The sequence below is a fragment of the Rhamphochromis sp. 'chilingali' genome, assembly GCF_963969265.1.
Source record: "Rhamphochromis sp. 'chilingali' genome assembly, chromosome: 22".
NCBI classification, from domain to species: Eukaryota; Metazoa; Chordata; class Actinopteri; order Cichliformes; family Cichlidae; genus Rhamphochromis; species Rhamphochromis sp. 'chilingali'.
Window position 1 is genome coordinate 3,333,656 of NC_137950.1, and position 21,142 is coordinate 3,354,797.

The 21,142-nt window shown below is 43.5% G+C and overlaps 1 protein-coding gene across 1 annotated transcript in view; it reads left to right on the forward strand.

The window, feature by feature from the left end:
- Positions 1-21,142, forward strand: part of myo15b (myosin XVB) — a 114,937-nt gene that overhangs the window by 29,299 nt on the left and 64,496 nt on the right. The window contains exon 11 of the mRNA XM_080872446.1: positions 20,928-21,076. Within this exon, the coding sequence (XP_080728572.1) occupies positions 20,928-21,076 (149 nt within the window). The remainder of the gene's footprint in view (positions 1-20,927; positions 21,077-21,142) is intronic.

Genomic DNA, 21,142 nt, shown 5'->3' on the forward strand with positions numbered 1-21,142 from the left:
AAAGCTAAAAGTCACAGGCTGACAGGAAACAGGCTTGGAGAGTTTTGCAGAAGTGGAAGTTATTTTGAGCAGCAGGCTAAGATGAGGCTTTAACAATGTAACAGATAGCTTTAAGAAGGCCTTAAGCAGTTATGACTATTTTATACACAATGCATATCTGTGCTTATTAAAGAGTTGGAGCTCGGTCAATTAATTGGGGGTCGGAAGCTTTGTTCGGCGCGATGTTCGGACAATCTATTGTGCAAGTGACTTGGAGCCATAGAAGGAATTGCAATACATGCTTACAAAACACTTATATATCAGATCATTTTATATTAAGCTTTTAAGTAGAGGTTCTTGGTTAAAACATTTATTTAGTAGAAGACATACACATAGTCTCAGTGAGCCTCTGGTCTAGTGAAAGCTCAGAAGTGCAACAGGTGAATTGAGAAAGAGCATTTGAGGACGAGACACAGACAGTTAAGAGGTGACACAAAGAGCATGTGAGGTCAACACATACACACACATTAGTCAGATTTATTTAGAGGAGAGATTAGTTATGTCTCGACAAGAAAGAGGAACAATTCACTTTAAGATAACGGAAAGTACCAGCCATGAAAATAGAAGATGATCTTCTAGGTGAAAAGTCATTCTGGTGTTGATCTGATCTATGTATAAAATGTATCTGTGACGCATGAAGGGGCGTCAGTAAATCAAACCCTGATGCTATAAAATATCTGTTCATGCTTTGATTAAGTCGAGGACTACTGGCTGTCTGCGTACAGAGTGTCTTCCCACACGTGTGTTCATTAAAATCATTGTTTGACCAAAGAGCTTCTGGACCAAGAGTGGTTTGTACTCTCCCTCCTCAATTTTGAACCTTAACAGTATCAAAGAAGAAAAACTAATGACATGGCCTCCTTGTTCACCTGATCTGAACCCCATTGAGAACCTGTGGTCCATCATCAAATGTGAGATTTACAAGGAGGGAAAACAGTACACCTCTCTGAACAGTGTCTGGGAGGCTGTGGTTGCTGCTGCACGCAATGTTGATGGTGAACAGATCAAAACACTGACAGAATCCATGGATGGCAGGCTTTTGAGTGTCCTTGCAAAGAAAGGTGGCTATATTGGTCGCTTATTTGTTTTTGTTTTGTTTTTGAATGTCAGAAATGTATATTTGTGAATGTGGAGATGTTATATTGGTGTCACTGGTAAAAATAAATCATTGAAATGGGTATATATTTGTTTTTTGTTAAGTTGCCTAATAATTATGCACAGTAATAGTCACCTGCACACACAGATATCCCCCTAAAATAGCTAAAACTAAAAACAAACTAAAAACTACTTCCAAAAACATTCAGCTTTGATATTAATGAGTTTTTTGGGTTCATTGAGAACATTGTTGTTGTTCAATAATAAAATTATTCCTCAAAAATACAACTTGCCTAATAATTCTGCACTCCCTGTATATTGTAAGGTAGACCCTACATCAGGGGTGGGCAACTCCAGGCCTCGAGGGCCGGTGTCCTGCCGGTTTTAGATGCATCCTTGATCCAACACAGCTGATTCAAATGGCTAAATTACCTCCTCAACATGCCTTGTAGTTCTCCAGAAGGCTGGTAATGAACTAATCATTTGATTCAGGTGTGTTGACCCAGGGAAAGCAGCCCTCTTTCCCCAGCTGCTTGGGGTCTGCCGGGGAACAGCTAGCGGGGCCTACGCTATCTTCGGCTGCACCAGCTACAGGGGCCTGGCTAGCTATGGGTGAATGAAGGGTGCGAAGCTGAGTCTCCAATTCAGTAATCCTGGCCTCCAGAGCTGCAAATATGCTACATTTGTTACAAGTATCATTACTGCTAAAGGAGGGCGAGGAGTAACTAAACATCTGACACAATGAGCAGGAAAGTGCAGGAGGGACAGGTGAAGAGGCCATGCTGCTAGCGAGTCGGCTACGAGCTAAGCTAAGCTAGCGAAACAGCAAAGACACAGTGAGTGAATGCTTTGGCTATAAATTAGGGAGTGAGTACACAGAGAGTGTGCTTCGGATAAAGCACATGAAGATTATACTATGAAAAAAGAAGTTATCTAAAAGATTTTAATTAAATTGCAATGCAGATAAGCTACTCAAAAACACCACTGTGTGTTGGAACAGGAACCGGAAGTGATACTCTACCGCAGAGAGAGCGAACACCAAGTGACACGGGCGCCACCCGAAAACAACACAAGACATTTCTCAGCATTTGCCTAAAATTATCTTGATAATCACCAAGAGCTCTGCTGACTCACTGCACTAAACTGAATCTTCTATAGTGAGAGAAACATTTCAGAAACACACCAGCATTAAAGTCAAACATGATGCTGTTACTGTGATGGTCCAGAGTTCCTTGACTACTTCAGAACCTCCATCTAGCCATCAGGTCCTGAGCTTAATTTTAATCGCACTTGGGATTCACAGCAGGAAACTGATCAGACTGAGATGATCAGACCAGAAGTCAGAAAAGGCAAAACCAGGGTTCTATTTCACTCGGTCAGCAGCAATCTGGAGAAAGTGGACCATGGCAACTCCCCCAAACGTCTTGGTGGAACCTCTAGAGCCTCCTACTTTACCTAATTTTGATCCTGTGTAACCAGATTTCAGTTGATCTACTGGTGATGCTGTAAGGTTTATATTGTGGATTTTCATTTATGCTTAGAAATATATAATCATATATTCTTAGAGGTATATAATCAATTGCATGTTCATAGAAGGACTGATCCTTAGTAGTCTGCAAAGACTCTGTGTGCATTCCTGAGTGTTCTGGCATATGCACACACATCCTAAGGTCATGAGAGAGGTCGTACCTTCTCATACTGTTTAATGGTATGGTAAACACATCTATGTCTTTTTAAGTATAAGTGCCTTTTGTTTAGCTGAACTGCTGGACTATCAGGCCAGCAGATTTAGGGGAGTCGTTCACAGGGTCACATCTTGACCCACACATACCTACACCTACACACAGAAGGTCCGTCTTTGTTCACATGTATGCCTGTGTAAGACGTCATATGTTAATGAACCTATGCATTAGGCACTGTTCTTTGTTGTAACCACAATAAAGAAGGGGGGAGCTGACTGAGAGTGACTGGGGTTCAAGTGGCAGGAACAGCGCTCGATCTTGTCTTCTCTCTCTATCTAATAAACTGGAGTCTATTAGATAGATATGATACAAACCACTGCAGCACAGTACCTGTAATACCTACAGCATGTTCTAATCGCTCTAATAGGATATTATGGTCGACAGTATCGAACGCTGCACTGAGGTCTAGCAGGACAAGCACAGAGATGAGTCCACTGTCAGAGGCCATAAGAAGATCATTTGTAACCTTCACTAAAGCTGTTTCTGTGCTGTTCTTATAAAGCAGCAAACTATTTCTCCAGGCTAAATGATGATCCTCTAAATTTGTGACACGCCATTTCCTCTCCAGATTACGAGTCATCTGCTTTAGGGTACGTGTTTGAGAATTATACCACGGAGTCAGGTACTTCTGATTAGAGACCTTAGTTTTCACAGGAGCTACAGTATCCAGAGTCGTACGTAGTGAGGAGGTGAAATTATTAACAAGATGATCGACCTCTGTTGGGGTAGCGTTCAGATAGCTGCTCTGCTCTGTGTTGGTACAGGGCATTGAAGATGATAACAGTGGGTGGATTATATTCTTAAACTTAGTTACAGCGATTTCAGAAAGACATCTACTTTGATAAAGTCTACTCTCCACCGCTGTGTAATCAATTATTGTAAATGTAAATGTTATCAGGAAATGATCAGACAGGAGAGGGTTTTCAGGAAACACTGTTAAATGTTCAGTTTCTATGCCATATGTTAAAACAAGATCTAGAGTGTGATTAAAGTGGTGGGTGGGTTCTTTTACGTTTTGAGAGAAACCAATTGAGTCTAATAACAGACTAAATGCCATGTTGAGGCTGTCATTTTTAGCGTCTACATGGATGTTAAAATCAGCCACAATAATTATTTTATCTGAGCTCAGAACCCGTGTTGGTCAAGTTACTTGAAAAAAGTAATCAGTAACTAATTACTGATTACTTCCCCAAAAAAGTAATCCCGTTACTTTATGATTACTTATTTTCAAAAGTAATTAATTACTTAGTTACTTAATTACTTAGTTACTTTTTAAAAACACGATTTACAACCTGAAGAGGTGATAAAGCGATAGATCTTTCAGCCCAATTCTACTTTTTCTGCATAATCCATCATACAAAATGTAATCCAATGGAAAAGTCTCTTTTTAAAACTTGTTTTATTAGTTTTAATCTTTTAACTTTATGCATCAAGCAAAAATTTAATTATATGCAACATTCTCTGACTTGAATAAATTAGTTTAACATTTAAAGCTATTTTCTGCACATTCGAGCACATAAAATATTTTTTGTGTTTACACTCACAAACACAGCAGAAAATAAATAAAGTCAAAGACTCAGCGGTCCTGTTGCTCTACTTTCACCTGTAAAGCAGGACTGCGGTAGGCGGAGGTTTACCCTGGTGCAGGTGTGCGGCGGTCAGTTGAAGAATCCGCGACTTTCTCTGTGAGTTTCCCATTACGTCGTGGCGCATTCGGTGCTTGCTTGGAAGTTTAGGGTTTTTTTCGCTGTAAAAAGAAGTTTTCTTCCCACGCACAGCGGACACTAATGTTTTTGTCACTTTTTATGGAATCAAACTCAAAGTAAGGTCAGTACTTCCACGCTTTAAACGCTGCACGCTCATACTCTCTCCCACAATCGATATGTGATCCATTGTTGATCTGCACACAGCTGTTGACACTAACGGTGCACTCGCTTACGTCACTGTCATGAGACATTCTCGCAACAAATCACGGTTTTAGTAACGCAGTAACGCAGCGTTCCTACGGGAAAGTAACGGTAATCTAATTACCGTTTTTGCAATAGTAATCCCTTACTTTACTCGTTACTTGAAAAAAGTAATCAGATTACAGTAACTTACTGTAATCTGATTACTTACAAAGAACGCATTACAAGTAACGCGTTACTGCCCATCTCTGCTCAGAACTAAATTAGATATAAAGTCTGAGAAATCAGACAGAAACTCTGTGTAAGGCCCAGGTGGACGATAGATGACAATGAATGACTCGGGGGAGTTGATTCATTTAAACTAACATAATCATCCTGATTTACTGATTTACTTGATTTACTCTGCCTTACAGAAACCTGGTTGCAACCAGGTTTCTGTAAGGCAGAGTAAATCAATTTGTTGATCAATTATTAAGTCATGTACTAACAGAGACTTGGAGGAGAGAGACCTAATATTTAATAATCCACATTTCACTGTTTTACTCTTTGGTTCAGATGTGGATACTGTATTGTTCTTTCTTTGTAATTGTTTATGTTTAAGTTGTTTGTTGCTGGTTTTTAGTTTGTTATTTGTCTTTTTGGAAACTGACACAGTCTCTATGGAGATGGGTTTTTGGGGGGGTAGCAGGAGGAGAGAAGCTGCAGAGAGGCGTGTAAGACTGCAACTCTGCTTCCTGGTCCCAACTCTGGATAGTCATATTTTGGGGGGTTTAATAAATTTGTCCATATTTCTAGAAATGAGAGCTGCTCCATCCAAAGTGGGATGGATGCCGTCTCTCCTAACAAGACCAGGTTTCCTCCAGAAGGTTTGCCAATTATCTATGAAGCCCACATCGTTTCTGGGACACCACTCAGACAGCCAGCAATTTAAGGAGAACATGCGGCTAAACATGTCACTCCTGGTCTGATTGGGGAGGGGACCAGAGAAAACTACAGAGTCCGACATTGTTTTAGCAAAGTTGCACACCGATTCAATATTGATTTTAGTGACCTCCGATTGGCGTAACCGGGTGTCATTACTGCCGACGTGAATTATGATCTTACTGAATTTACGTTTACCCTTAGCCAGCAGTCTTAAATTTCCTTCAATGTCGCCTGCTCTGGCCCCTGGAAGACAATTGACTATGGTTGCCGGTGTCTCTAGCTTCACATGTCTGAGAACAGAATCGCCAATTACCAGAGTTTGACCCCCGGCGGGTGTGTCGCCGAGTGGGGAAAAACGGTTAGACACATGAACGGGTTGGTGGTGTACCTGGGGCTTCTGTTTAGGACTATGCTTCCTCCTCACCATGACCCAGCCGCCCTCTTTCCCCAGCTGCTTGGGGTCTGCCGGGGAACAGCTAGCGAGGCCTACACTATCTTCGGCTGCACCAGCTACAGGGGCCTGGCTAGCTATGGGTGAATGAAGGGTGCGAAGCCGAGTCTCCAATTCAGTAATCCTGGCCTCCAGAGCTGCAAATATGCTACATTTGTTACAGATATCATTACTGCTAAAGGAGGGCGAGGAGTAACTAAACATCTGACACAATGAGCAAGAAAGTGCAGGAGGGACAGGTGAAGTAGCCATGGTGCTAACGAGTCGGCTACGAGCTAAGCTAAGCTAGCGAAACAGTACAGAGACAGTGAGTGAATGCTTTGGCTATAAATTAGGTAGTGAGTACACAGAAAGTGTGCTTCGGATAGGGTTGCCAACCATCCCTTAAAATACGGAATCGTCCCGTATTTCGAAACAAAAGTACACGTCCCGTATTGAGCTAATAAGGGACGCACTTTGTCCCGTAATATAGTGAGAATCAAAAGTAGTCTATAAATGTTAATGGAATTAACGCTTTGTTTGAAAACACAATTCCCAGCCCCTCTCCTGCTTTGTGACCAATGAGCTGACAGCACACTTATGACAATTCGAGTATGACAATTCAGATTATCTCATTGGTCGAGGAAAGGTCGCTTACAGAGAAAATACCGGAAGACAACAGATGACCACAACAACAAGCATGGCCAACAGGGAAACAAACGCCGACACTGCGGTGCAAGTCTCGGATGACAGTACACCTAAAGCTGGGCAAACACTGTGCGATTTTCAAACTGCACGATTGACTCGCAGGGGTTAGAAGTTGGTAGGTCACGATGCAGGTCTCACACTATACCGCCCGATGCTCTGATGCGACCTGAGAGCTCACACTGTGCCTCCATAAAATGAAGGTTATAACAGACAATCTGTCGCTCGCTCTCTCTGTCTTTCACTCACACAGACACACCACCACCATCAACTTTGCTAAATTGCTAATGAAAAACACTGATCAGGCAGCTGTGATTAAGCAGCAGTGTAAATCCAACTGTTTTCACGGTTGTTGTGGTCGTGATAATTTTGTGATGCCACATCGAAAAGGCTTGGATGAGCTTTCTAAAGTTCTACAAGTTGTGCCTCCATGGCTTGTGTCCAGATCACACGCTGCACAGCTGTGCTGCTCCGTCTTTTTCACCGACGTTTACGTGTTTGCGCGTGCGCAGTGTGAGCGGCTGCGGTGACACCCTCACGAGCGATTGATGATCGGGAGCTGGTCGTGAGGTGTTAATCGCTTCTCGTTACCCCACGTATACTACACGACGCACGATGAAGGCCAAAATCGGTCTGATCACCAAATCCGTCGCACGACTCAGAAATCGTCTCAAAATGGGCCAAAAATCGCACAGTGTGAGCCCAGCATTAGAGCAGCAATGTTTGTTCGCTCAGAGAAAGAAAAATAGGCTGCAAAAGCACAGGGAGGAATGGGAAAAGGAAAACACCTGGCTGGAAAAAGTTAATATGGGCATGTGCAGTGAATATCAGCGCTATGTGGCCAGAAGTGTGATAATATAACTTATTTTGTGTAATAAACATCTGTAAGGATAGATGATTACAACAAATAGATGACTAATACATAAAAGTAATACATAGATGAATAATGATGATGAGTTATGATGCGTAATCATGGGAACAAGCGGGTTTACAAACAGGAGCAGCTGATTAGCATTAGAAAAGCTGAAATAATACCTCAACTGAAGCCAATTGTACTAAATGCACTATATGTGCACAGTTACAAGAATATTTTTCTTTCTATTGTTTTCTATTAATTTATATAATTTTAAGTTAAGCAGGACAGAGTTCTTTTAAAGAAAGATTTACTTATATTCTCAAAAGTTAAGCATGACAGGCTTCTGTTTAAGAAGGAGACCTGTTTTACTGTGTTAATGTTGTCATTTTGAGCTAAAAATAAATGGCTAAATGATCATTTGTTTCCCATGTGTTCATATCACAAAGAATATGCATCTGCTTAAATCAACTTCAAGTCAAATGGTTAAAAAAATAATTTCACACACAAAAAAAGAGCTACCACACTGGGAAGCATAGCTGGACTGGCCATCGGGCATACCGGGCATTTGCCCGGTGGGCCGCTGGCGATTTTTTGTTTTTATGGGCCGATGGATTTTTTTTTTTTTTTTTTTTTTTTTTTTTTAGGAAGGGTATATATAATGGAAGGTGTTGGATTGGCCAATTGGTCATGATCGACTCTGGGCTGGACCAATTACAGCCGAGGAGGCTGGATGCACCCTCCCCCTTGTTTAGCAATCACGTGATTTTCGCGCATTGCATGCCGGGAACTCGTGGCAAAACAATCCAAGTACCGCATCAACTGCAAACATTTGCAGCACCGCAAAACGTTCATTCTCCGGTTCCAATACCTTCTTTTTTTTCTTTGCCGCACAAAAAAGGAATATACAAAACAAAAGGAGAACAATGCCGGTCCGTACAAAGACAGACTCGACGAAAAGACAAAGAAAAGATACGAGGAAAAAATCAAAGGAGTGAAAGAGTGGACAAAAGACGTCAGCGTGCTGCCCAACTTTCACCACGCTCATATTTATAATCATACGGTTCTTGGAGTGAGTGCATACACTCATGAAGTTTAGTAACTTCAGGTCACTGCAACAAGCCCAGGTACAGTTTACCGACGGATGGGTACAGGACCTTGAAACGCACCGTGTAGAACGAAAGACTATTGTACATATCATAAGTTTACCAGTCTCACAAATCGTCTTCATAAATACACATTCATTAACAGTTTATTAATAGGACCTTTGAGCTCAACGGTAATTAATTAGTAGTGGAAATAATTTCTGGTAGTGTAACAGTGTTTATGTGGTATTATTCCACTTGCCACAAATATCAGTGTAATGGGGAAACAGCGCCCCCCCTCTCGGTGTGGCTGGCTGCAGTAATCGCTGCCAGTCTGCCATAGCCATACGAGAGGTGAGTTGTATTGTTCCGCACACAATATAGCTAAGTAGTACAGACACATAAAACATGTTTGATTAGCTGAAGAGCACCGAGTGTAATAAGTGCTTAGTGGACACATGTCCAACACCAGTTTTATGTACTTTTCATTTGTTTATTAATGTGTGAAACTGTATGCTAAAGCGGAATGCTAATGAGATGTTCTGCCGTAGTGTGCTGTGCGGAGTGGTGTGTGGCGAGCCTGTGCACTGATAATGCACCGTTGTTTCCATTCAGGAAATAAAGTGGCAACGATCGATCAGAGACTCCTTGTCTTTTTAAAAACACTACACAACGCAGAGTCGAGGAGTCTGTTTGGGCCGAACTGTTGCAGCGGGATGAAGCAGAAACCGGTTACAGTAGCATTACAGAAATGTAGCAGTGACAATAATATTGTATGTTGTAATCGCAATGGACAATTAGTGATACAAAACAACTGTTTTATCTTGTGAATAAAAGTATATGGTTTTGTCAGTGTACCATGGTTATAACAGAAGCGAAACGCAATATTGTGTCAGGACAATTCACTATTTATGCACAATAAACAAAGGAGCATAGTGCGACAATTTCTGTTCAGCGCCAGACTTGCTTGTAACCTATATCACCAATTATGTTAAGAAAAATGACGCATTAACTACTACAAAACTCTGACCTTTGTGGGAATGCTTGGATCAGACTAACATGTGAGCTGGAGTGTTCTGAGATGTTATATTTGGTATATCCAGACCATCCGTCCGCTCTTACTTCGGAAACATGGCTTAAAAATTTTCACTTCAACGACGTAATCCGATAAAAAAAAAACGATCTCTTTACCCATCGGCTTCCCGTGGCTGTCATGCGACCGGCTATTGCAGTTAATAATACAACAGCTTCTTGCCATTTTTTGGGTTTCTTTTTATCGCTGTGTAACTGAGTTCAATTGAAAGCCTGCGTGCGCTAGTACCTCTTGCCACAAGTTCCCAGAATCCTTTGCGGTTTTATCCCTGAATGACGTCACATTTCAATCTTTATCCTGGTGGGCCGGTCTCTAGTCAAAATGCCCGGGCCGATTTTTTGTCCCAGTCCAGCCTTGCTGGGAAGGGTGAAGACAACTGGGTTGCCCGGCCCTGGCCACGAGGTGTCCCTTATTTATTTTTCAGGGAGTTGGCAACCCTAGCTTCGGATGAAGCACGTGAAGATTATACTATGAAAGAAGAATGTATTTGAAAGTTGTTAATTAAATTGCTAAGCAAATAAGTTACTCAGAAACACCACTGTGTTTGAGCAGGAACAGGAAGTGATACTCTACCGCAGAGTGAGTGAACACCAAATGGTCAAACATATGTTAAGTTTACATCTGAGAAGGGAGATCTTATAGACAAGTGGGCTACTTCAAGAGAAGTGAAGAGAGACTCTCTTCACTTCAAGAATCTCTTCGCCAGTTAATCTTGTTGGAAGATTTTAAGAATCTATCACCAGAGAAACTTGTAGTTTTTTTTTTTTAAAAAAGAAAGAAAATTAACCAAAAAAAGAAAAGAGACCACCGAGTCCACAGATTTCAGGCTCAAAGGGAGAGAGTTCCAGAGTCTGTTACAAAAGCTCTGTCAACTTTCGTTTTCAGCCTTGTATGTTTGAAAACCAGCAAGCCCTGATCACATGATCTCAGTGACCTGCTGGGGATGTATGGCTGTAAAAGATCTCTGATGTATGTTAGTGCTTGTCCATGCAGAGCTCTAAATTTCAAAGTCATTAATTAACGTGGACTCTGAATTTAATGGGGAGCCAGTGCAGCTGGATCAGCAGGGGTGGGACATGAGAGTACTAGGAAGACTTGGCCAGAAGGTTTGCAGCAGCATTCTGAACAACCTGCAGACGTTCCAAGGAGGTTACATAAACAAGTGAACAAAGAATTACAATACTCCAAACAAGATGAAACAAATGCATGTATGACAATTTCCAGTTCTGAGCGTGACACAATGGGAGTCAGCAGTATTTCTCAAGTGATAAAAACAGGAGCAAACCAGAGATTTAGCACGCACGTCCAAAATCAGAGCTGAGTCAAAAGTCACAACGAGGTTCCTCCGAGGTTCACACAAATAAGATGCAAACCAGTCCAAAGCAGACCCTGATAATACCACCCAGTGTCTCAGCCCATCTAGCAGAATGTGATGGTCAACAGTATCAAAGGCAGAGGTCAGGTCCAACATCAGCAAAACAGAGCATTCTCCTGCAACACGTCTAATCAAGATGTCGCTTGAGACTCTAAGAAGTGCAGTTTCAGTAGAATAAGCTCTACGAAAGCCAGATGGGAATTTATCCAGAATGCTTCATCCAGAACAGCTATAAGCTGCTTAGCCACAACCTTTTCTAACATCTTAGCGATGAATGGTAGTTCTGAAATTGGTCCAAAACTGCTAAGCAGAGAAGCGTCAACCTTGGGGTTTTTTTAACAGTGGGTGAATGAGAGCAGGGACCTGACCAGAAACCAATGAGGTAACAACTGTAAGCACACAGGGACGGATAGACTGAAAGACATTTTTAAACAAAGATCCAGGTAAAATATCAAGAGAGCAGGAGGATGCTTTCATCAAATCAACTAATTTGACTAACTCAGTCTAACTAAGGACACAGGTAAAAGTCTTTCTAAAATAACAGGTCTAGCTTGAGTTGGAGCAGAGAACAGAGACACAGAAGGAGAACTATTGCTCCTCACATTACTGATTTTTTTCAACAAAGAAAGAAAATTTCACAATCTTCATTTGAAAGAAATTGGGACAGCAGGTGGAGCATTAGCAACAATATCACTAATGGTGTCAAATAACACCTTGGGGTTACCTCTGCTCTTTCAAACTAGGTCTGAGAAATAGGCAGGCCTCGCATCTCGAACTGAAGTGTAAAAGTGTAAAAAGAAACTAAAAGGTCCTTTAAATGATCGCTCAACTTTATGACAACAACGCTTTAGACAGAGAATGCTGTCATTTATCCAGGGGGACGACTTTGAAACAGGAGCTAGTCTGGTTTTGACAGGACATGTGGAAATGGAAAGACAAGAATTATTTAAAAAAATAAGACTTTAAAGTGTATGACTCTTAAGTTCCCCTCCGCGAATCGCTACCTTATCATGCTGGATGGGTTTGTGTGTCCCAGGGATCCCAGGGACACACAAGGGCTGAGGGCTTTTGGTAGGATCTCCCATGCCAAATTGGTCCTGGGTGAGGGACCAGACAAAGAGTGATTCAGAAGACCCCTCTGAGAAGAACATCGGGTTACCGGGGCCCTGCCCTGGAGCCAAGCCCGGGGAGGGTGCTCAAGGGCGAGCATCTGGTTTGTCCAGGAGGCACTGTAGGGGTCGGGTGCATTGTGAGCCAGGAAGGGGTGGAGCCGAACCCGAATACGGTATTTGGAAAAGCACAAATAACGTGTTTTTTACAAATAGTTCTTTCGAACAAATACTTTAAAAAATATTTCTATTCAGGAACAAGAAAAACTTTATATCAAAAAGCTGAGTTTCCTTATGAGACCGCAGTGCATGCCCAGATGAGTGAGTGACGTGTGAAAGAGGTGACTGACACGGGCTGTTCCACACAGCAACAGAGAGGCTCGGCTGAGCGAATAAAGGCTGAACTGCATCACTATTTTTGTTGAATAGATTTTTTTGTACCTTAACTGGGTTCCGGAGGCAGTTTATAACTTTCGCAAAGATCGGGAGATTTTTCCATTGCCCTGCATCACTGACGACTGCAGTCGGGTGCTCGCATGTTCGTTCTGTTACGTAGCTCTGTTGCTCAGTAATTTACAAATAGGCTGTTGACAGAGTAACGTTTACATTCGGTTTAAAAACCTAAAATGATGTTTGTGTAGTTGTGTCGAATTTTATGCACTTGTGGGAGTTATATGGTACGTTTAACTTAGTTTAAGTTCGTTTTGCAGACAGCAAGATGTAGGCTATAGACTAATTAGCATAGCTTCCCGTCACTCATTAACTTAGCTGAAACTCCCCACATGGATTTGGGCAATCAAATAGAAAAGAGTGTTGCTATGTGGAAGCATTTTACAGTCAGTACTGCAGATGAAACCAAGGTGAATATATATATATATCAAACATATATATATCAAACATCTGTCAACATCTGCTATGCATAACCATATGCACTTAAAGCATCCTCTCCTGGTACTGGCCTCACCTCAACGCATGGCTTGGGCTCTGGGGCCAGTCTCCAGAAGAGGGGCTGGACTCTGTCTCAGAACTTTAAAAAAAAGTTATAAAACAGGATATAAAATAGATTTAAACAGTTTTACATCCATTATACATTCAGACTATTCTCCAGCCTGGTGACATGAAGAGTTCGATTTATAAATGATAGAAGTGTAATTTGTCTTTTTCATTTAACAACAGGATGCAGATATTATTATATCACATTACAGCAACATCCATCCTGAGGAAAGACAAGTAAGGGAGAAGCAAGATGTTTGCAGAAACCTCCTCCTTTCATCACATTTGTCCTGTGCCAGATGTTCTGTTGACCAAATGAGACAGACATCATGTCAGAAAAATTTGGAGGACTGAAGTTCAATCTTCTTCAGACCTCCAACATAGACCCGCTCCAGAAAAGCCCACAACTTTATAAAGATAATAAACCTCGTTTTGTGTAATATTAGAAGTACTTCAGATTATCCCTGGACAGGCACGGACGCTCTTGACTTTTACATAATGATGCTATTTCAGTCCTTTAGAAAATTAGACTTAGACTTAGACTTAGTTCCTCCTACGCCGGGCGGTGCATCGGGCAGCTAGTGTTCTCCATCGATGTCGGTCAGCAGCAACTGCTTCAGCTTCGTCCCAGGCAATGTCGACAGTTCTCAGATCGTCCATGAATGTTCGACGCCATGTGGTCTTTGGTCGGCCTTGCTTTCGCTTGCCAGTGCGTGGACGCCATGTCATGGCAATCTTAGCTGGGCGATGAGGGGGTAGGCGTAAAATATGGCCCGCAAAGCGGAAGCGCCTTTCTGCAACAACATCGGCTAATGGGCGGGTGCCTGCTCTTCGTAGGACCTCCTCATTTGTTATTCGGTCCCGGTAGGAAATTCTCAGGATTCGCCGCAGGCCACGTTGTTGAAGCACGTTCAGGTGTTGAATAATTGCACTTGTTGAGCGGCAGGTTTCACTAGCGTAAAGTGCAGTAGGGAAGACGATAGAGTTCAGTAGTCCAAATAGGTTGGAGACGTTGCAGGACACCAACTGCCTTCCCTACTCTGGCGTCGACATCCCGATCAGAGACCCCGTCATTCGAGATGATGCTGCCAAGATATGTAAAATTCTCTACCTCTACAGCACGTTGTTGGTTGATCATGACAGGAATGCGGGCACATGCATAGCCAACTCGGAGTACCTTGGTTTTTTTGGCGCTGATTCTTAATCCAACTTTCGTCGCCTCCCTCTGCAGGGCCGCGGTCAACTTTTGGAGGTCTTCCTGAGTCGAGCCCAGCAGGCCGATGTCATCTGCGAAGTCCAAGTCAGTGAGATTACGCGCTTCGTGCCAGGGCACACCGATGCCAGCTTGGGCAACTGATCGTCGCATGATGAAGATAAGATAAGATGGCGCCGAGTATGGCAGCCTCGTCGCGAGCTCCCCCAAGCAACGGCTTTCTTCTGTGTTTAATTTTCCTTTTCCTTTATTTTTTCACGAGCAGCACTTGTCTCCTTGTGTACGACCGACAAACCTTACTGGACATAAAAGACGGTCTTTCTTATAACTTTCCGGAGTTCAAGTTTTGCAACACGGACGCTCCGTTTGCAGACCCCCCATTCATCTCACCTGAGACGCCTTTGTTCTCTGGCCCTGGAGGCCGCAAACGCCGACGCAGAGGGAGAAGATCTGGCGTTCTGGTTCGACTGAGACGGCGCACTTACAGACCACCGTTACCCAGTTTATTACTGGCTAATGTGCAGTCTCTGGAGAACAAGCTGTGCGAGCTTCGGGCACGGATCTCATTCCAGCGAGAGATGCGGGACTGCTGCGTGATCTGCCTCACAGAAACCTGGCTATCGGACAAAGTACCGGACTCCGCAATACAACTGCCGGGGTTCTCTGTGCACCGCGCGGACAGGTCACAGGATCTTACTGGGAAAAGCAGAGGCGGTGGTGTATGTTTCATGATCAACAACAGCTGGTGTGATTATGCGAACGTGCACCCGGTCAAATCCTTCTGCTCACCGGACCTGGAGTACCTGATGATTAAGTGCCGGCCATTCTGGCTACCGAGGGAATTTACAGCAGTGATTATTACGGCTGTTTACATACCCCCACAAGCCGACACTGACCGTGCACTCAGGGAACTGTACAGCGCGATCAGCAGCGAGGAAACCGCACACCCAGAGGCAGCGTTTATCACAGCCGGAGACTTTAATAAGGGAAACCTGAAGAAAGTCTCACCAAAACTCCATCAACACATCCTTTTTAACACACGTGGAAACCGGCTACTCGACCACTGTTACACCTCTTTCCGGGATGCGTACAAAGCCCTCCCCCGCGCCCCATTCGGCCAATCAGATCACTGCTCCATCCTGCTCCTGCCCGCCTACAGGCAGAAGCTGAAACAGGAAGCTCCAACCCGGAGGGCGGTGCACTGTTGGACGGACCAATCGGAGTCCGAGCTGCAGGACTGTTTTGATCACGCGGACTGGGAAATGTTTCACGTGGCCGCCAGAGACATTGATGAGTACACAGACTCAGTCTGTGGATTTATCAGGAAATGCGTGGAAGATGTCGTCCCATCCAGAACAGTCAAATCCTTCCCAAATCAAAAACCCTGGATTAACGGAGATGTTCGCGCGGCACGGAACACCGCCTTTGCCTCCGCGAACACATCGGACTACAAACACGCACATTACCAACTCCGGAAGATGATCAAAGCAGCCAAACGTGAGTACAGGGACAGGGTGGAGCAACAGTTTGACAACCCTCGGAGTATGTGGCAGGGACTAAACACGATCACAGACTTTAGAGGGAAAACCAGCACACCGCAGACCACGGCCTCTCTGTGTGAGGATCTAAACGTATTCTACGCTAGATTCGACGCAGCGAACACCATGAGACCGGACAGTGTGCGCACCGCGGATGACGTCAGTGCGCACACTGTGTCTGAGGAGGATGTGTGGAAGTGCTTCAGGAAGGTGAACGCGCGCAAAGCTACTGGTCCGGACGGGATTCCCGGCCGCGTCCTCAAGTCATGCGCGGCTCAGCTGGCTGGAGTGTTCACGCACATCTTCAACCTTTCCCTCTCTCTGTCTGTAGTCCCAGCCTGCTTCAAAATGGCCACCATCGTCCCTGTACCCAAATCCTCCACCATCTCCTCATTGAACGACTGGCGACCTGTAGCCCTGACCCCCATCGTAAGCAAATGCTTCGAGAAGCTGGTCAGGGACTTCATCTGCTCTGCACTACCCGACTCACTGGACCCTCTACAGTTTGCATACCGCCACAACAGGTCCACTGATGATGCCATAGCCCTGACACTACACACTGCCCTGTCACACCTGGAGAAGAGAGACACGTATGTGAGAATGCTGTTTGTAGATTACAGCTCAGCATTCAATACCATCGTTCCCTCGAAGCTGGACAGGAAACTGCAGGATCTAGGACTGAGCAGCTCCCTCTGCAGCTGGATCCTTAGCTTCCTGTCTGACAGACGCCAGGTGGTCAGACTGGGCAGCATCACCTCATCCCCCATCACACTGAACACTGGTGCTCCACAGGGGTGTGTACTGAGCCCTCTCCTGTACTCACTCTACACCTACGACTGCACAGCCACTAACAGCTCCAACATCATTGTGAAGTTTGCGGACGACACTACAGTGGTGGGTCTTATCACCAACGGTGATGAGACGGCTTACAGGGAGGAGGTCAGCGCCCTGACCCACTGGTGTCAAGACAACCATCTCACCCTCAACGTCGCAAAGACAAAGGAGTTGATAGTGGACTTCCGGAGGTGCAGAGAAGTACACATCCCCATCACCATCAACGGCGCTGCTGTGGAGAGAGTGAGCAGCTTCCGGTTCCTTGGAGTACATCTGGCTGAGGATCTTACGTGGTCAGTACACACAAACAAAACAGTGAAGAAGGCGCAGCAGCGCCTCTTCTTTCTCAGGAGACTGAAAAGATTCGGCATGAGCCCCTCAGGACCTTCTATCACTGTGCCATCACCACCTGGTATGGCAACAGCACCGCCTACAACTGCAAAGCTCTCCAGCGAGTAGTGCGGTGCTCTGAACGGATAATTGGAGGTGAGCTTCCCTCCCTCCAAGACATCTACAGGAAGCGGTGCCTGAGGAAAGCGGGGAGGATCATCAAGGACTCCAGTCACCCCAGCCATAAACTGTTCAGACTACTTCCATCAGGAAGGAGGTTCTGCAGCATCCGGTCCCGTACCAGCAGACTGAGAGACAGCTTTTTCCATCAGGCCATCAGACTGCTGAACACTTCATAGACACCTCAGCTTCACTACTGGAACTTCAACATTATGCACTCCACACTGTATATAAATGCCACTTGTTTTGCACATATTCAACTCTGTATATTTTATATATTTTATTATTATTATTATTATTTTTTTTTTATTATTTTTTTTTTTTTTACTATTTAATTTGTAAAAATGTGTATACACACACACACACGTAGGAAAATATTTAGTATACACATCCAGAAATGCATACACTATTATATATTGTACATATATTTATTAGTTTCAGGTTGGCCATTCTTGTATTTTGCTCGTTTGTGTTGTTGTGTTTGCACATCTCTGTTGCTTGTGGGGCTCGCACACAAGAATTTCACTCGCATGTGCTGTGCCAGTGTGCCTGCACATGTGATGTGACAATAAAAGTGATTTGATTTGATTTGATTTGAAGTCAATTACCAACAGGAAGAGGAAAGGGGATAGCACGCATCCTTGTCGGACGCCAGTATTGATCTTGAAGAAATCTGTGCAGCCGTCCTCCGTCCGGACACAGCAACGGGAGTTTGAGTAGAGACAACGAAAGGCATCTACAAACTGCTGAGGGACTTCATAGTGGCGTAGGATAGCCCATAGAGTCGGCCGGTGGACGCTGTCAAAAGCCTTCTCGAAGTCAATGAAATTAATAGAAATCTTCCTTTGGTATTCCAATGTTTGTTCAATGATCATGCGGAGGGTGAAGATTTGCTCGACGCATGACCGGCCACTCCGAAACCCAGCCTGCTCTTCTCGCAATCGTTCGTTCACTGCGTGTTGTAGCCGATTCAGAAGAGCGAGGCAAAACACTTTCCCGGGTACCGACAGCAACGTGATGCCCCGCCAGTTGTTACAGTCACCCAAATCACCTTTTTTTTGAAGTTTGATGATGGTGCCTTTTGTCCAGTCATCGGGTACATGTGATGTTGACCAGCAGGCGTTTAGGAGTCTTGTAAGGGCGGCTTCAAGATGGGGTCCGCCATGCTTCAGCATTTCGGCGAGGATTTCGTCCAGGCCTGCTGCCTTTCCACTCTTGAGGAGTCGGATTGCTGTCTTGACTTCAGTGATGCTGATTTGTCCGATATCGACAGGAAGAAGATCCATGGAAGGTGCCAGGTCTTCGGCCTCGAACCGTTGGGGTGGCTCAGGTTGGTTCAGAGTATCGCGGAAGTGTTCGACCCATCATTGGTCTTGTTCAGCTGCAGTAAGGAGGACACGTCCATTTTTGTCTCGGCTTGGAACACCGCGGTCACCACGAGTCCCAGTTAGATTTAGAAAATTTATATATTTAAAATATATACAGTCAGGGAAAAATGATTTGAACCCCTGCTGATTTTGTAAGCTTGCCCACTAACAAAGAAATGATCAGTCTATAATTTTAATGGTAGGTTTGTTGAACAGTGAGAGACAGAACAATATCAAATAAATCTAGCAAAATGTTTTTCAGAAAAGTTATAAATGAATTCTCATTTTCATGAAGGAAATATGTGTTTGATCTGCAATCAATGAGCAAGCTTACTAGCTCCCATGAGTGTTTTTTACAGGTAACGAGCTGATACTGGGAGCCTTCTCAACTCGTTACCTCTTTTTTTCTTTCCCTCTGGTCCACTTGGAAAAATAAATCTGTTGGGCATTTTTTTGGCCTTCAGACAATAATACTGTTTGCTACAGTGCTGGACAGGACAGGCAAAATAAATACATAAATGATAAATTGATCATTTCTTTGTTAGTGGGCAAACTTACTGCCTGTAGTGGCTGTCTTCATCACTATCCATGGGTCATTGTAGGGATCATAAAGGAGTACAAGTACTTGGGGACCATCTGCAACAGCCACCTGAGGTTCTCCCCAACTCTGAGGTCAACCTGAGAAAGTTCCACCAGTCAATGTACCTCCTTAGAAAATTGAACTCCTTTTCTGTCAGTAATAACATCCTACTGACCTTCTACTACACCAGTTAAAGTGCCATGTCATTTTCTGTGGTCTGCTGGTTCCATACCATAACCCTGCAGCACAACATTGTCAAGTTGTGCTCTAAGAGTATTTGACTTGCAGCTCCCTGACATCTTCAACGCAGCAACTCCACCCCAAGTCACTACTCCACAGACTCCCCCAAAATGGGACATTTTGCCATCATTTTTATGCCATGGGAGGAAGTAGAACTATGTTGTCCATCTTTTATGCAGTCATTGTTCTAATAATGTGATGGAGCCAAGTAATGATTTCTTATTTTGTTTTCCCCAAGGTGGATGTAGCTTTTGATAGTAATGGAGATTCTAAGTGATGCTATTAAATAAAATGAACAAAGCTTGATTCACTTCTGTGTTACCAGGCTATGAGTTTGTAATGGATGGATGTATTGTTCAAATCTTCAGTTTGTTTTATATCATCCTCAGTTTCATATCAAAAATTCAAAAGAAAAAAATCAATTTGCTAATAATTCTGATATTTACAATAACTGGGCTGCTGATGGCATATCTTTGTCTAAAATAAGGATAGTGACTTACTATTCATAAAAACTGACTATGGCAGTAACACAGCTGTGAAGAATTGTTCACGGTCACATCCTGTGGGTGTGTGGGTGAGAGTTTGACACTGAGTGTATCCCCAGTCACTACTGTCCATACAAAAATGCAAGATTGCAGGGACATTTTGGCTTTGCTTTTGCACAGTGGGAGTAATGGGAACAGTGTCCTCCATCTTTTATACAGTAATTGGCTGCAACACGTTCATCCATAAAATTAGCAGTTTTCTGATATTTAATTTTAACAGATTAAAGTCGGCTGCACTGAGAGATAAATGTAAACAATCTTATTGCTAGTTTGATATTTACCTTATTGTTCCTTAAAAGAGACAATGCGCCCTTAAAAGTGGTCAACATCCAAATGTTCTGATGCTCATCACTGTCTATCCTCACTCACTGCCCACCTTTCTTTTTCATCAGATGCTAGATATTATTCCAGGATCCTTTTAGTTTATAACCAAATATCAACAAAGTCTTAAATTATTTTTTAAAGGGCATAACTGATAGAGCTGACCAAATTTAGTCCAATAAAGGACATCTTTGGTGTTCTGTGGGTGGTGTAGGCTCTAACTAAAAGTTATGAGACAGGTGGCTTTCCAACTGAGGGAACACTTTGTGTTTAGATATAAAGCCTATTCTTATAACAGTTCTCACCAGAATGGGTGAGAATTACAATGTTCTAAGATTTAAACTGTTTTTCATATGTAGAATCAAGTACCTACAGATAAATTGCATATTTTATAGGGATATTTACATTATAACTTTTATATGGCCACAGATGGTGTCAGAGCTGTTCCAGAAGGTTCAAGACAGTTATGTTCAGCAGACAGAGTTGGGCTGGAAAAGAAGGGGCCAGCGCCAACAGTCCACTACTGCGGCTTCGCATTTCCTCCAGTCCTTGACTGAACTTACCACCCGCTTGGAGAGGTACCAACAGAGGAAATTGGCTGATACAGAGCATCATTATCAAATCTGTGGATTTGTTTGGAAACC